General features: G+C 51.0%; 1 protein-coding gene across 1 annotated transcript in view; it reads right to left on the bottom strand.

Annotated features, from left to right (window-relative positions):
* Positions 1-16,890, bottom strand: part of Myo18b (myosin XVIIIB) — a 176,296-nt gene that overhangs the window by 98,499 nt on the left and 60,907 nt on the right. The window contains exons 23-29 of the mRNA XM_060383234.1: positions 16,760-16,888; positions 16,368-16,511; positions 15,479-15,568; positions 8,904-9,023; positions 8,119-8,227; positions 5,120-5,244; positions 2,423-2,577 (exon numbers count right to left, since the gene is read on the bottom strand). Of these exons, the coding sequence (XP_060239217.1) occupies positions 2,423-2,577; positions 5,120-5,244; positions 8,119-8,227; positions 8,904-9,023; positions 15,479-15,568; positions 16,368-16,511; positions 16,760-16,888 (872 nt within the window). The remainder of the gene's footprint in view (positions 1-2,422; positions 2,578-5,119; positions 5,245-8,118; positions 8,228-8,903; positions 9,024-15,478; positions 15,569-16,367; positions 16,512-16,759; positions 16,889-16,890) is intronic.

Here is a 16,890-nt window from a genome sequence, read left to right as displayed (position 1 = left end):
TGGCTCCCCAGAAAGCCAATCATGGCTCTCTTTAGAAAGCTCCCCTTGCCGGAACAGCCCAGGAGCTTTCTGATTGGCTGTTGGTGACGTCATTTCAGAGGTTCTGTCTGCTGCCCCTGAATCTTGAGGATGGTGGTGATCAGGCAGTGCCAACTTCCTGGGCCTTGTGCTAGGGTCTCTGTTGTCTTTAGCAACACTGGTGAATAATAGATAGCCACAGTAGGAAAAGTGAGGTGCAGGTGTGAAGGAAGAAACAAGTTCAAAGGGGTGCATTGGTTGAGGCCCAAATTCCACAGTGGCAGAAGGAATGTTGAACCCAGTTTCTCCAGCCTCATAGCCAATCTACCTGTTCATGCTCTGGAGCAGGTGGGGTAGGACAGCAAGGGGCAGAGAAAGACCAACATTCTGGAGGAGTTCTTGTCTTAATACGACACCTGATGCCCAAGACGGGTTCCCATAGACCCCAACTTATGGAACACACGTTTGCACGCACACACACGCACACACACACACACACACACACACACACACACCCTTCACTCTACTAAGTACAAGCCTACCCAGAACCCAACCTCCAGAGGTTCAGGGCCAGGAGCCTGACACATGACTCAGCCCAAGAACTCCATTGGCTCTTGGAATGGAGCTTTGTGACCCATGCTTGGAATCTCCATGACAACAAGGCTCCAACACCAGACGGAATCATTCTGCATTACTTGAATGCAGAAGCCAAGGTGGGGATGGGGAATTCTAACAATATGGAGCAAAGAAAGATGGAGGCAGCTGTGCCTGCAATTGAGACGGCCCTGGACAGACACACGGAAGTGTCTCTGGTTTCTAGAACATGCTGTATCACTAGAGTTGTTCAGCCCAAATGTCCATTGCACTAAGACTTCAGCCACCCCCATGGGCTCCTTTTAAGCTGCTAATCTTCCCAGAAGCTGAATGTGGGTTATCAGGAATTTAACACCAAAACCTACTTCTAAGCCAGCGCTGGTGGTGGAGCTCAGGGCTCCACAGGCAGGCGAGCTCAGAGACACAGAAAGTCAAGGGTAAGAGGTGAGACACGTCCCAGAGCACAGAATGCAAGTCCCTGGGGTGAGGAAATCCACAACTCAAAGGCCATGGGCCAGTGCCTCTCCATAGGAGAGCTGACACCCTCAGGAGGAGCAGAATTCCCAGAGGAGGACCAGGAGAAACCTGAGGGGCGTGAGTACGTTCAGTGCTCCAGTTATAGCTGTGGCTCGCGAAAGACACACATTCTCCAATGACTGGTGCAAGTCATGGGTGCCTCTAAGACACCAGTCATTCTGCAGCTCAGAGTGACGCTGCCATTGGACAAGGTCACGTACCAAGTGGCTGGCGTAGAGTTGGGTCATTTTCCCCATGCAAGAGCGAGTGTTCACCCAGGTGGGCGTGGAATAGAGAATAGAACAAAGGGTCAGTGAGAAGAAGCCAACCTTTGTTTTGGGATGAAGATGTCACCCCAGGAAAGCTCCAGACAAGTGAAAGCAAGAGACGGCATAGAGCCGGACGTGATGGCACACGCCTTTAATCCCAGCACCCAGGAAGCAGAGGCAGGTAGAGCTCTGAGTACGAGGCCAGCCTGGTCTACAGAGCAATATTTGAGAACAGTCAGGGATACACAGAGAAACCCTGTCTGGAAGAAGGAGAGGAGAGGGGACAAGGAGGAAAAGGGAAAGGGAGCAATCAGAGAGTTGTTCTGATCCCATCCAACCACCTATGGAATGTGATCCTGCCCTCAGCCTCCTGGAAACGAGACCGCCAAGCAAAGCCAAGGCTGCCTCACCTGGGGTACTTCTCAACACGTCATCAAGATTATTCCAACACAGGCAGCATTTTACCCACGTGCAGCTTAGAAACTTGCTGCTGTGGCACACCTCACCTTTCAGTACTAGGGATGGGCAGCTAAGCCCAGTTCACTTGGATGCACAAGAGGAAGACCCCACCCCTCTCTCCGGATCGGCATCTGTCCAGAGGGATTGAGCATGCAGCTCAAACTCACAGAGCTAGGCAGGGAAGCAGTCAGAGAAAAACTGGTGTGATCCCCTAAGATGCATGGACTCCCGCCCATCCACTAGCTTAGCCTCACTCTCTACAACCAATCCCTTGATGAAAAGAGATGGTGGAGCCCAGAGAGGGCAAGTAACTTCCACAAGGTCACAAGGCCTCCGGGAAGAAGTCAGGGGCGGTAACAGCAAAGAACCATTCCTGGTTGGGGGTCCTGAGAGCCCAACAGGAATCCATCCACATGGGGGTGGGAATGAGGGTACCACACTCTGAGCTCCAGGGTACTTGACAGAAGTGGAGAGGGGGCTTTGGAAGAGAAGCCAGAGGCCTCAGTGTACTCCATCGCCATGACACCCACCCTGGCGGGCTGGTCAACAGTGTGGCATGCACTCACTTCTTCTGTCTCTTCTCCAGCTCGTGGTTCCTGCTCTGCTGGTTGTCCAGCAGCACTCGAGTGTCCTCCAACTCCCACGTGAGGCGGTGGCACTTCCTCCTCAGCTGGTGAGCCATCTTCTTGGCCTCCTCATAGGCAGTCTGCAGCTCCCCGAGCTGTCGAAAAGAGAGAGCTCAAAAGAAAAGGCTCACTGGCGCCTCCATTCCCAAGGCCAGCGCCATGTAGGGAAAAGGATGCTGGGAGAGAAGACCTCGGAGGAGTCCTGCCAGCTTCAGGGAGTTGCTTCCCTGAGCCCCACTTTGCTGCAAGGTACGTGTGGCAAGCCCACCGGTCTCTTGATGATCTCTCTGCTGTGCCTCAGCCAACCTCCTGGCCCACTCCCACAATTCATTTTTCCCCGCCCTGCCTCAGCTTGACACTTTGACTAGCAGATGACTGATGGACCTACTGTCTGAGGAGACCTGTGAGGACTAGTTACAGAGTCACCAAGTAGGCCCTCTCTGCCAATCTGAGCAGGCACCCTAGAGACAGACCCCCACAGGAACAGGCATCACACGGTCCTGTGGTGTGGGCTGAAGCCTACAGCTCGCTCAGGGCCATGAAAATACAGAAGCAAGTGGCCTGCATCTTCCCCAGACCACCACCACACACACACAGTGTCCCAGTTTAGATCGGGGGAAGAGTGGGACTCAGCATACATGCTTTGAAGAAGTAGCCTCATTAAAAGACTGCTTTAAATAAGCAAAACTCTGAGTTAATGAGGCCTGTAATTCTAAATTCAGTATTTGAAGGCAAATGGGATGTTTTCTTATGTTCCGCTGCTTGGAGAAGGTTGAGCCTTTATGACTTTTTAATGTGGTGTGAGTTACCCCTCCTTCCTTAGGGAAAGTGACCCGACTTTGTGATTTGTGGTCACAGGCCCAGGCTGCCGCCTCTTTGTCCATCCGTGTGTGGGCACCCAGGATGTCTTAAAGTGCCACAGTTCTTCATTCATCTTGGAAGTGACTGTTAAAGGCCGAACAACACCCTAGGGGTGGGGCTGGGGAGGCTCACTGTACCTCTCTTGCACTGTTTATAGGGTCCCCACTGGTTCCTCCTCTGCCCCCTCTACAGGACCCCACAGTTTGTTTTCCTCCCACATTGAGACTGTAGCAGCAGAGTCAGCCAATAGAAGCCTCCACCCTATGGCTCTTACGGTGAAGGGGAGAGACCAAGACATAAAGAGTTGATGCTATGCTGCAGGGTGTATGCCAGACTCGGGGAGAATGGCCTGGGGATTCCCAATCTGTGGCAGCCAAGGCTTTCTGGAGAGGGGTGTTTAAGGTCTGAAGCTAGGATGAGGATATGGAAACAGAAGGAGAGGAATCATCCTCCAAGCCCCAGCAGCAGCATATGCAAAGGTCCTAGGTGGAGAAAGTGAGTATTTGAGAAAGAGGAAATCAGTGTGGTACTGGGCTTACACTCTCAAAGAGAACCACCCAATGAGAAAGGGAATGGGACACCCCAGCCTGGGCCACGGTAGGGAGCCCAGAAGCCATGGATAAGGTAGGAAGCAATTGCCCAAGAAACCCAACCCAGGCCTCTTTCAGTGTATTTCTGACAGAAGACCCTTCTCATGCCCCATTATCAAAGGATGCCTGGTAAAACCAACACAGTCAGGAAAATTAGAATTAGTGGGATGTTAACCCAATAAAACCTAGCTCAGCATACACACACATGCATGGGTGCATACACACTCACTCATGCACACTACCATGAGAGAAGAAGAAAAAGGATACTCCACAGCACAGGGCACCTAGGACTGCTGGGGCTAGAACAGAGGACCTACCCTCTCCCAATGGTCAATCAAGATATAGAACACACTCAAAACTGTCCACTTTGACATGACCATGTGCAATGCTAGGACAATCTGGAAGGGAATCAAATCACTCTAACCTATGGTACAGCCAGTGGTTGAAGAGATCACCAGCTGTGGCTCTAGTCTAGGGGAGACAAGTAGCAGAGGTGAGAGTTGTACTGGGGCTGGAGATGTCATGTGTGGTGACATGACATGAGAATGAGAATGACCTCTATAGGGCCATATATTTGAATGCTTAGTTACCAGGGAGTGGGACTGTTTGAAAGGATTAGAAGGATTAGGAGGTGTGGCTATGTTGGAGGAAGTGTGTCGCTGGGGGTGGTCTGGGAGGTTTCAAAAGCCCAAGCCAGGCCCAGTGTCTCTCTCTTCCTATCTCGGCCTGTGGGTCAGGATGTAGCTCTCAGCTGCTGATCCAGTACCATGCTCCTGGCCATGACAATAATGGACCGAGCCTCTGAAAATGTAGAGGAAACTCAACCCAGGCCTCTTTCGTGTTAAATGCTGCCTATTGTAAGAGTTGCCTTGGTTGTGGTGCTCACCTGACTAAGATAGCAGGAGAATTCCAAAAATGTGCTGTAGCGACTTTACAGAGTAGAACCTGAGGCCTAGATGCCACTGATTTCTGCTAGAGCCACACCTCTGACATGGATCTGGATTCAAGGCAGGCGGCACCCTTCCCCCAGAACACCCTCCCCACATTCCACAGGGATAAGGTTCGCTCCAAAGGTAAAGATTCCACCACCTCCTTCCCCAGGACCAGACAACACAGTGGCCTCGCACTATGGAGGGAAAAGGCACCCACCCCTGGGCCTCTGGGGTCGCAACCTCCACCCTCTTACCTTCTGCTCCAGCTCTGCCCGAGCCTTCATCTCAGAGTCCAGCCTCTCCTCACACTGCTGAAGGCGCTTCCTCAGGAAGTCGTTCTCCATCTGAGCGCAGTCCAGGCGCATCTGCCACTCGTCCGCTGTGGGGCAGAGTAGACGGCTGGTGAAGGAGATGGCAGAGGCTCTTGCCACTTCACAGTACTGTTCATGGCCCCCGAGCCTCAGCCTTGGTGTCTGAGGTCTGGGCTGAAGCAAAGCCCAGAGCTCCTTCCAGGCAGCCTGTCCTGACCACATCCACTGACCTCGCTGTTGTAACTTTGGATCCCTTGTGCCCTGCAAGGGTGCCTGGATGTTTCTTTTTCCAAAGAAATCCCATAACCTGGAAGGCAGGGAGCTCTCTAGTCGTTGGTGTATCCCCTACACCATCTAGGTAGTTTTTCAGACAGAGGGAAGATATGCTTTCCAGCTGCTGATGGACCCACCAGAACCATGAGGTAAAGAGAGCCAGCATGTTCCTGGCCAAGGCTGGGTGACTTGGGCGGGAGTTACCAGACAGGTGAATGAATAATCACTCAATAGAAATTTGGCCACAAGATGCCCTGGGGTATACTGAAACACTTGATTTGGTTTTGAAAGTCATGAGATAGTTGACTCAAAATTATTTGGCTGAATTAGGGGTTATTATATCTTGTGTTTTGATCACCAACCAAGAGAATAAGGTTTCTTAAGCTAATAGAACTTGGGGAACATTTTTAGGAAATAGCAAATCCACTTCTTTATCATCTATATACATTGCTATTCATCTATATACACCCATTACCCATCCACCTGTCCATCTATCCACCATCCATTCATCCATGTATCCATCCATCCATTTACCCCATCCCCCACCCGTCCATCCATCCATTATTTATCCATCCACTGACTCATCCATTTACCCATCCATCCATCCATCCATCCATCCATCCATCCATCCATATATCCGTCTACCCACCCACCATCCATCTATGCATCCATCTGTGGAACACTCATTTTTACCAGTACAATGGATGATTGTATTAATAACAAGTCATTTCTATTCAGCTTTTAGTACCATTTAATGGGATAAGAAACTTGTTCAAGAGAGAGCTATAAACTGGTTTGTTCCTGGTAAAAAGAAAATTATGAGAATCCAGGAAAGGACTTCTATCCATAAGTACTATGCTAGGACACACTATGGTGATGAACATATGGTAAATGCAAACAAGTGTTCATTAAACAGACAGACAGAGGGACGGTTGACAGATAGATAGATGATAGATGATGAAATAGATGATAGATGATGAGATAGATGGTTGTGTGGGTGGTTAAGATGGAAGAGTAATGCATGTATCCCTCATAAGCAGGTGTAATGGTAGAGATTGGGATAGATGGATAGGTGGGAACATAGATAAGGGACTGATGGGTAGGTAGAGGGATGGGTCAGTGAGCGAATGGATAGATGAGAGAACGAGGAACCAGTCTATATAACAATGCCCTGATTTATCCACTCACCTATTTCCTGGCTTTCTGTAATCTGTTTCCACACTTACGGCTAGTTTCCTGAGCTCAACTAAAATTCTTCTGAGGCCCTCAGAGTCCAGCCTGGTGCCAGGAGTGTATTATAAAAGACTCACTGTAGGTGTTTAGGCTGGCATAAGAAAGCTGGGTTTTTACGAGGCAGAGGCGGACGACGGAGCACAGCAGTGGTGGATGAGAGTGTTTTATTGGCCCTTTCAACTTTCCTGTATTTTAGAGGTTTCATGTAAAGAGTACGTATGGCTTTCCTAATGAAAAACAGACTCTCTGTGGCCTGGCTTCCCAAACTGCACATCCGGAGCTAAGCACCTGCTTCATGCAGTGACTGATAGGCCTGTGAGCTAAGGACGTCTCCACCTCATCAGCCCCCTGATCGCTGCAAAAGAAACATGTCAGGGAAGCCTCATCCAGACACGTCCTGGATGGATGGAGCCGTCCTGGGATGCCTCTGGGGAGGCTCTGCTACCGCACATAGCTGGCTCTGTACCAACAGATACCCCTCTCCCTATGTGCACTCTGACCTGTTGAGTCTCTCCTAGCAGAAACCTTCAAATGCCCTGTGGTCCCTTTCTTGATCAGTTTATGCCCCAGGGAGACTCAGACACAAACAAAGCAGGAGAACAGTGTGTGTGTATGGGGGGGAAGCCTCCAAGCATGATGACTTGAGTTCTACCATGAACCCCCATGATAGGAGAGAATATTCCCACAGATTGCCCCCTGATTGTCATGTGTCTTATGTGTGCACACATACACAGGCAGTGAAATGGATATAACGATTTCTTAAGAGCATAGTAGAAGCCCACTGTGTTTGGTGTCTTCTCCACAGACTCCAGACTTCTGTCACTTGGATGGTCCTGATGTTGCAAGGGCATCCTGAAGTCTGTTACCAATATTTTGCTAGCATCTGATATCTGGGCATTTTCTCAACAGCTTCCATTCAGCTGGAGGGAATACACAGCATAGTGGGAACAGGACAAAGATGTCACCATTCCGCTCAACCATGAAATCCAAGTCCCCAGGCAGTGGCATAACCAGGGCACACCAGAGCACTCGGCGCTGCCCGCCTCTCGCTACGCAATCACCCTGAGAGCCAGTCTTGACTTGATCATGTATGAACTTGGTTGATGTGAGACCGTGCAGAGGTCATTCCTGAAGCTGGCATGGCAAGCGCTTCACCAGTGGAGCCACATTTCTAGCTCCTCCCTGCTTTTCAACCTGAGCCTTCACCTTTCGCCATGATCCGTCTTCACTGGGAATTTGGGCAGACAGCACAGCGGCTGCTGGGTTAGACTATAAACCGCCCAAGGGCAGGGTCGTACCTGTTTGGCTGCCGCAGATGTGGTGATGTCAGTGGGACATAAGTGCTCGCGGCAGAGCCACGATCAAGTGAACCGTGAACCGAGTGGAAGGGTGTTTCATCTGCCAGCTCCCAACCCCCAGGGTCCCCCGCTGCTCACCTCCTCCTGCATGCTTCTCTTCCAAGGTGGTCTGCTGGCTCCTCTGCTGTGCCTCCTCCAGCTGCTTCTGCACCTCCCCCAAGGCATCCTGCACTTGCTGGTATTTAGCCTGGAAGAAAGGCTCCATGTTGTGTCGGCTGAGGTTTGGAAACGATGGAATCTCTACCCCCAAGCCCTGATAGTGTATTGAAAAACTAGTTTATGGCATCATGAAAGGTTAGACCTGATGGAGGGCGTCATGGTCCTGGTATGGAGGCTCTTGTGAGACTCTTGCTTTAGTTATTACAGAGGGCTACAGTGGGGAACCCAGAGACCCTCTAGCTTCCTATTTAGTTCAGAGATCTTTCTCTCCCAACATGGTGCCAGCTGCCTTAGGCTTTTACCAAAGGCTGAGCCAATAGGGAAGCCCAAGACCTTCAGTCCCTAGAGCCGAGAGCTAGCAGACCTCTTTGCTTTATAAAGAAATCCACTTGAGATATTTTGCTGTCATAATGAAAGTGGACTAAACTGGCCAAGACCGGCCCTTTCACGGGTGATCATCCAAAGCCACGGTTTGGTCACCTGTAACACCCGCATGAGACAAGCATGGTACATATATCATGCTCACACATCATGTTTCCATTGCTCAGGTCACTACCCACAGCACCTCCCAGGCTTTTAGCAAGACCCAAGTGTCCCTAGGACCCAGGACACAGAAGTCAGCTAGCTGACAGGTCCCAGAGAGGCACCAGCAACCTGGACCCACCTCTTCAGGCCACCCCAAGCAGGTCACCGTGAGCCCTCACCTTGAGTTCCTGAACCTCTCGGAGGGCCTGAAGCCTCTCGGCCCGCTCACTCTCCAGTGCCTGGCAGGTCACATCACCCTTGAAGCGTTCATCAGCAAGCTCTGAAGTCAAGTCCGTGATCTGAGGACGAGAAACCACTGAGACCACTGGCTGTGCTTTCCTGTCCACGCCACATGCAGCGCAGGGCTGTCCTAGGACAAAGCGCTGCTTCATGAACAGGAGGCCAAGAGCTCACCCTTCAGGACATAAGTTCCCGTCTTGCTAGTGCACACTGGGCCCTCAGATTATCACCTGTATCCACTTCAAAAGGCAGGGAAGGAACTAATAGAACTTTTTGGTAGTAAGTGAGATAAGCCCTGGCACATAGTAGGTACCCAACTAAGGGCAGCTGAACCTGAACAGCCCCGCAGGAAGGAATGTTACTGTGCCTGTGTGAGGCACAAGCACAGCTGAATGCTCTGTGCAGAGCACGCTCTGTGGGCCGTGGTGCCAGCTCTCCACCTTCCCAGCCTGTCTTCGCTGCACCCGACCTGTAATGTATTAGTGATTACACAGACCTGTTAATAGGGGGCAGAGAGTTAACATGACATATGAGCTGATAAAGGTGACTTGCTTTCTCCAGAGCTGACAGCTAAACCCCGGTGCTGCCACCACCACAGGAAAGAAAATAAAGTGAAGACCCAGCATCAAATGGTCTCACGTAGCCCAGTTACTCAGCTGAGGATGGCCTTGAACTCCTGATCCTTCTGCCTCCCAAGTGTTGGGGCTACAGGTGTGGTGCATGTTTATGTCATGCTGGGAATGAAACCTGGGGTTTCGCTGAACATTTTTAATTGCAGATACAAATAAAGTCGAGAGACAGAGAATGGAAAAAGGAAACAGGGCTCAAGGTCAAGTCTCAGAGCACGCGGCTGCTTGTTCAATCTTTCAGCCAGGGCCTTGGTTGTAGGGAGACACAAGCACTGAGTGAGGTGGGGTCCTCTGTCCCCTGGCATTCAGACTGGGGATCATATAGACGCATTGCCTCATATATGTAACGAAATAGGGTATGACCATTGCTCCCCCCTCCCAGCTTTGAGTTTTCATTCGTTTTTTGAAAACCCACTAAGTCCAGTCAGTGCTGACCACATGTGGGTATGGGCCATCAGTGGGAGCCCAGGAAATATCAACCAAGGATGACCTCCCTCATTTTTTGGTCACACGATCACAGCACCAGGTGCCAGCCCACTCATGAAGATGGTTTCACAAGGGCCCCAGCTACACATCTGTACTGTGGATTTCTTCCTAACGTTTTTAGAAGTCAGAAAACAAAACTACTGTGAAGGAAAGTTCCTGGGAAGATCCAGCCTGCCACAGAACTCTCAGGCTGACGGGCTCTTTCAAACTTCAGTCACCGGGAAAGTTTGAGTGGTGCAAGCTCAGAGTCTAATTGCAATTTGTCTTGGGCTGTCTTAGCCCATTTGATTGACAGGCCATTCTTTGGCCTCTCCTTACCTGCTTTAACTATCAGATGAAACCTTTCCTAGTGTATTAATTTAGCATACACCTAGTTTCCTAGGCCCCGGCTAAGAATGTTCTAGTGTTTGTAGCCTGTGGTAGAGATTTCCTCATCTTCAGTAAGCTCAACTGTTTCCACCATCGTACTTGAGAAGAGTTGATTTATGGTTTTCTTTGTCCCACTACTAAACAGGTCATAAAATGGTCACTATGTTGGGTTGTGGAGTTATGGGTAACCTGAATCTGTTTCCAGGACATCACTCGTATTTGGCTCTAGAACAAATGTCCTTGAGTTGAGAACTGTGTTGCTGGGAAAACAGCTGCACCACAGAAACTGGGGCCACTGTGTGTTCTGTGGACCTTCTTTCCCCTCCAGCCTGTCCTTGCCCCGCTGTGACCCAAAGGGAAACTTAAGGAAAAATAGAGAGAGCCAGAGAGTCTGAGGTGTGGAGTGAGCTCAAGCCTGTAGAACAAGCAAGTGATGAAGCTGATATTTGAACTCATCTCTCTACTGCAAGTATGATGGCTACAGAGGGGGCTCCCAGGGAGTCTGAGTGGGTGGCCTCTGAAAGGGGCCTTTTTGCTCTTGTTTAACCTTTTGGCTTTAAATAGTATACCAGGGAAGCCTAGAACACCTCAGGGAAGTTTGCTAAAGGGCAAATTCCCCATTGGAGTCCTCAGGGCCCAGCCCAAAAGCTAAGCTAGTCACAAGGGCCTCTGTCTCCCCCCCGCCCTGAACTCTGGCCTTTCTTTGCTTTGGGTAAGTTAGACCCTGCTTGTGGCCTTGTAAAAGCCCTGTGTGGCTGGGACAGTGACCAGTACAATCCAGGAACATCCAGGGCCACAATCCTAAGCACCTCCCTCGCTAGGAATCAGCCTTGATTCCAAGCAGGGGCAGAGGATCCCTCGCTTAGACAATTAGTGTGAAATTTAATTTGTGCTAATCTGCCCGAGCATGGGGAGCACAAAATTAATTTAATGCATTAATTCTGAGTCTCGTGGAACCCACAGTCTAGAGCTCAAAGGATGGTCTGTTCTTCCAGCTGCAGGAGACTACGGCATGGTCTCACACGGCAAAGACCACGCAACCCTTACCCTTTCTCCTCCCCCCTCCCTCTCTCCCCCTTTTTTCTTCTGCATCCTTCTCCCCTCCCCCATTCCCTCCAAGCATGGGCATCGGTCCTGACAGGAGGGGAGAACTCTACACTCAGAACCATGAAGACCAGTTTAAGGATAGATGACTGCCTTGCAAACATAGCAGAGTTTTTACAGATGTCACAGGCCAGTTGACAGGAAATCGCTTTGACAACCCTCCCCGGATCTGATCTGTGCTGGGATCAGCAGAAATGCCCTTCCTACTTAGGGACAATGGCTCCGAGGGCAAGCTGGACAGAAGGGAACAGGAATGGCCCCATTTGTATAGCATCAAAAAGAAAAGAACTGGCCAGGCCTGGTGGCACGGGCCGGTTACCCTGGCAACCCAGAGGCTGAGGCAGATGAACCATGTGTTCAAGACCAACCAGAGTGAAACAGCAAGACACTGTAAAGAGGGTGGATTTTGTAGCTCAGCGAGGAAGTACTCACTGGGCATGTGCAAATCCTAGATCAATTTCCAGTACTGAAAAAAAAAAAAAAAACAACACAGGTTGCAGCTCAGGACAGATACGAAAAGCTGAAAAGCTGAACCCAGTTGTGGCCGTCATTATCCCTGGATCCTCCAGTCATTATGTGCACACTGACTGCGTGCCAGGCTCCATGCCAAGGGCACACAGTGTAATTACAGATGACTGACTAATCCACACATCACAGCCTGACCCTGCCCGCAAGCTCTGACTTTCAAACATTTTCAAACCTGGGAAAAGCCTGAGGGAGGCGAATGGAGAGAAGAGGGCTCTCAGGTACAGGGTCAGACACAGGGGGTTTGTAGCTAGTGTTCTGCAGAGGGTAGCTACCTGACTGCAGATGGGGCAGCTGAGGCAGGAAGGAATCAGCACGAGCCTAAAGCTGCTATACCCATCCTGATGGGAGAGAAGGCATTCCAAAGAGAAATGTGTGTGTGTCCCTGGCTTTCAGAGCCTTCAAGCAATGGACCCCAAGGAAACTCCCTGAGGGGTCTCATGCTGGATGAAGGGAAAAGCTGGAGCCTGGGACTTGCCAGGGGACAAACTTATAACCCAGAAAGAGATTTCAGCCCGGTCTGACAATCTGCCTGACCAGCAAGCCACCTTCAACCCGGGGAGCTTCCTGATAGATTCTTGTGATAGATTCTTGTCACATTTCTTTACCAAACCTCAAAAGTTGTTGTGTTGACACACCTCCAAATCTCAGCACACACTCAATGTTGGACCATGAATTAGACCTTAGGGAAAACCCATAACCTTGGGAAGAGGATGTCCCGGCTTGTGTAGTTAGAGATCTGCAGGAGCCCTGACAATCATGTCCTGTTAGATGAAAGTGGATGTGTCCCCATGAACAGAAGACCCCTCCCATGGGGCAGCCTCTCGCTGGCTCCCATTCCCTTGGCTTCACTGCAGATAGATAGTGAGATCACTCTGCAGCAACTGTCTAATAAGACAGGCAATGGTAGTAACTGCCACCTCCCCTGCTGAGGCACACGGGTGGGGTGCAGGGCAAGGGACAGCAGGACAGTGTGTCTGTGATGCTTGGCCTGGTCAGGATCACCTGGTCCCCAAGTGTTGGGACAACAGAGCCACACAGAAGGCCCCACACACTCTCAGATCGGTGGTCTTGGGACCCTGTGTGTGTCCTAATGAGAAGCAACTCTTGCAATAAACTCTCTTTAGAACTCCTGCTAGAAATGCATGTGTTCTGGGGGTACCCCAAGCCTAGGGTCTGTGCAGGTGTTCTGGGGGCACCCCAAGCCTGAGATCAGCATCCCTAAGCCTGGGTCTGGTGTGCCTGCTCTATCAGGCTCTGCAGGGACCTGCCCTAGATTCCACAGTAAAACCTCTGTCAGCAACAGAGTCACCTCAGAGCCCGTCACAGAGACAGGGAAGATGGGGATTCCCTCTCGGGTCACACCCTCTCCACACAGCAGCCTGGGAGAGCGTCACCTTTAGAGGTGCCTCAAGCCCTCATAAGCCAGTAATAGTTCTTTTCTGACAGAAGATTAGCACCTTTCTACAAATGCAGTGTTACACAGGCCCGGGATGCCACAGTCTCCTCAGGGACAAGATTCGCTTCTTTGGGATGTAAGACACTCGCAGTGGGTGTGAGATGAGGTTGCTGATTGAAAAAGTCACAGAGATAGAATGTGCTACACCGGCCACAAGGCAAGAAGTGTTACCAGCCAGAGCTGGGCCCTGCATGCTATAATACTGACCTGCCAGGCAGGGTGTGCCCACAGGAGCAATGATGGCAGGACAGTTATGGGGGGACCATGGCTTTCTGATTAGATCTGAAGCCTGCATTGGCAGTGCTAGCTGCCAGCCACCAGCTGCTTGTCTCTGTAACATCATCTTGTCCATGCACGGGGACATCAGTTTGCATGCCATAAATGTAGAGGCGTGTGTGTGCGCACGCACACACACACACACATTGCCAACACTCCCCTGCAACCCCTTTCCATTCTGCCTGCTTAGAGCCTGAAGTGGCACTTACAGAGGCACTGATTTGCATTTCCTGATTGCTGCTGAGATGAAGCCTCTTCTCGTGAGTGTAATTGCATCCTTGAGCATGCAAATCTCTGAAATAAGAATGCCCCTGATGCCAGAACATCATGGAAGATGGGGGAGAAAGAGTGTAAGAGCCGGGTGTGCGCTCACACATACACAGGTGCGCGTGAGTGCATGCTCTGAAATGCTGTCTTCTGATTGCACTCATGAGTTCACAGCAGCTGTGGTTAACTGCACAAGATTAAGCTAGTCAATGTTCCAGAAGACTGGGGTAGGGACTCATGCCACACCCCAGGAGCTATTGCTGGAGAGATGAAATCACTTTCCTCAGTGACATAGCCAGTGGGAAGCTGCCTGTGCTCCTGACATACTGACACACACACAGACACACATACACACTCGCATACATGCATACATACATACATACATACACACACAGACACATACACACACACGAATAGCCATTGGTAAGCTGCTTGTGTTCCTGTGACACCAAAGAGACACATAGACATACAGACAGACACACACATGAATAGCCACTGGTAAGCTGCCTGTGTTTCTATGACACCACAGACACATACACACTAACTAAAAGTGGTGGACCACAGTAAGAGGACGAAGTAAGAGAGGACTTGTTGGAAAGGAGCTCAGAGTAGTGGGAGGGGGATGAGAGGGGAGTGTGACCAAAATAGACCATCTACATGTGTGGGACTGCGAGAGAATACATTTTCAGGATGTACGTATTCTGAGCTCAGTTGTGAAAAGGTCGAGCTGCTCTTCCAGAGGACCTGAGTTTGGTTCCCAGAACCCACATGCAAGGCTCACAACTGCCTGCATCTCCAGCCCCAGGGAGCCCCGTGACCCCTTCTGGCTCCCTTGCAGTAGAAATAACGGGTCATGGGGATGTAAAAGGAAGGTTTTCCCAGGCCCCAGGCAAGGCGGCCTCACAGTGAGGCTGAGTTCTCACTCGCATACACCGTGTGCTTCCTACAGTGGCTTTTAAATAAATTATCAGTAATTTGAGGGAAAGCAAAAAGAAAGCAGCTGCCCTGGCCAGGAACCGTCTGCCCATATTTTGGTCAGTGTTTAACTTTCCCTATCAGATGGTTGGTCTTCCAGAAGGCTGGAGCATGCTCTCTGCTCTGCCCATAACATCACACCTTTGACACCATGTGTCTGCCAGTATTTATCACCTCTTCATTTCCCACTTCGAGCAACAGCCTCCCCTTGTTTTAACATGGTGAGACACCCCCCACCCCAACCCTTTCTCCTTTCGTGGCTTATGTAGGGGGCTTTTCTCTTTGGGACAGGATGGAACGGCTGGTTGTATGGGGTGAGGAAGATGCAGGGTGCCATAGCTGCCCCAGTACAACAGGCTGGGGCAGAGGGCCCTTCTCCCTGGGCAGATTCTCGGGGCATCTGGGCGGCGGTGGGCGGGCCTACCTTGCTCTCCAGCAGGTCTGTGCTCTGTCTGAGCTCACTCCTCGACTTCTCCGACTTCTGCAGCTTCTGTCTCAGCAGCGTCAGCTCCTCCTGCAGGACAAAGGCCCTTGCAGAAGCTGACCAGGATGAGCCTCATGGTCCACAAGAGGTCGCAGGGGCCAAGGCTTCAGGGATACACTGACTCAGCGAGCTCTGTGAGGCCAGTGAGGATGCCCATTGAAGCCAGCCCCCATTTGCTGAGAGAATTGGAGATCCTTGCATCATGTCAGTGGGGCTCATCACTCCACATGCAGGCCACGGTGTCTACATCGCACCCCATAAATTCATGTAATCATTACTTTTCAATTAAAAATAAAACTTAAAAATAATAATAAAAAAAAAGAATGGCTGGCCATGGCATGGTGGTTGGTCTGCATGTCTGTGCTGTCACCCAAACGCTGTCACATTTGCTTCACCATCACATATCAACATGTCTGTGCTTGGTCTGGTCCACACAGCCTACTAGAGGGGCTGAATGCCCATCTCCATGTGGGGACAATGCTCAACCTTGTGTGTGTGTGTGTGTGTGTGTGTGTGTGTGTGTGTGTGTGTGTGCTCACTTTTGCTCACATGGATGCATGTGCACTGCGGGTGGAGGGATGACAAGGGTTTCTCTGAGAGATGCAAAAGCCTCATGACTGAGGTTGGAACAAGCCACATGGCCCAAGGGTGATTGGTGCATTTTACCAGCATCCCATGGAGCAGCTGTATTTGGGGGAACACAGTCTCGGTTGGTGGAAGCCTCCAAGCACAGGATGGAGGACTGCTGGGCTGCTGGTCAGTGCCCACCTGAGCGCTGGGTGCAAGCATGAAGGTGGCTGGCTATCACCACCCAGAGACACGAACCCACCTCTTTGGCTCGAAGCTGCTCCGTGCTAAGAGTGGAACTCAGCAGGGGCCGGAGAGACGCCAGAAGCCCCCACCATGGCCAGTCCCTGACCTCCAGGAACACAGACAGGTTCTTCTGGATGCACTGTGCAGCCAGCTTACGGATCTGCAGGAGGAAAACGTGGTTGTGTGGGGTTCACCTGCCTGGGAAAGAGGACAGGGAACAAGCAAGATGGAGAAAACAGGGCCACAGCCTCATCTCTATTCCAGGTCACCCACAGCACGGGCCAGTGGGGAGGGGCTCCTCAACAGGAAAAGCTCTTGTACCAACACTCCTCTGGGGTATCCCTTGGATGGGGTGTCATGAGGGATGCACGGTCATGCACACTCACCCCTGACCCCCATGATCAGTACCTTCAGCTTCTTACATTCCTGGCGAGACAGGAAGCCCCTACACACTGCCTGGAAGAGAGTGATGTTCCGGGACACAAGCTTTTCTCGTTGCCTCTCCAGCCTGGAGACTACGCCCGCCTTGAGAAAAACCT

The sequence above is a fragment of the Meriones unguiculatus genome, chromosome 4, assembly GCF_030254825.1.
Source record: "Meriones unguiculatus strain TT.TT164.6M chromosome 4, Bangor_MerUng_6.1, whole genome shotgun sequence".
NCBI lineage: Eukaryota > Metazoa > Chordata > Mammalia > Rodentia > Muridae > Meriones > Meriones unguiculatus.
Note: the sequence above shows the minus strand (reverse complement) of the source record. Positions and strands in the feature narration are given on the sequence as shown.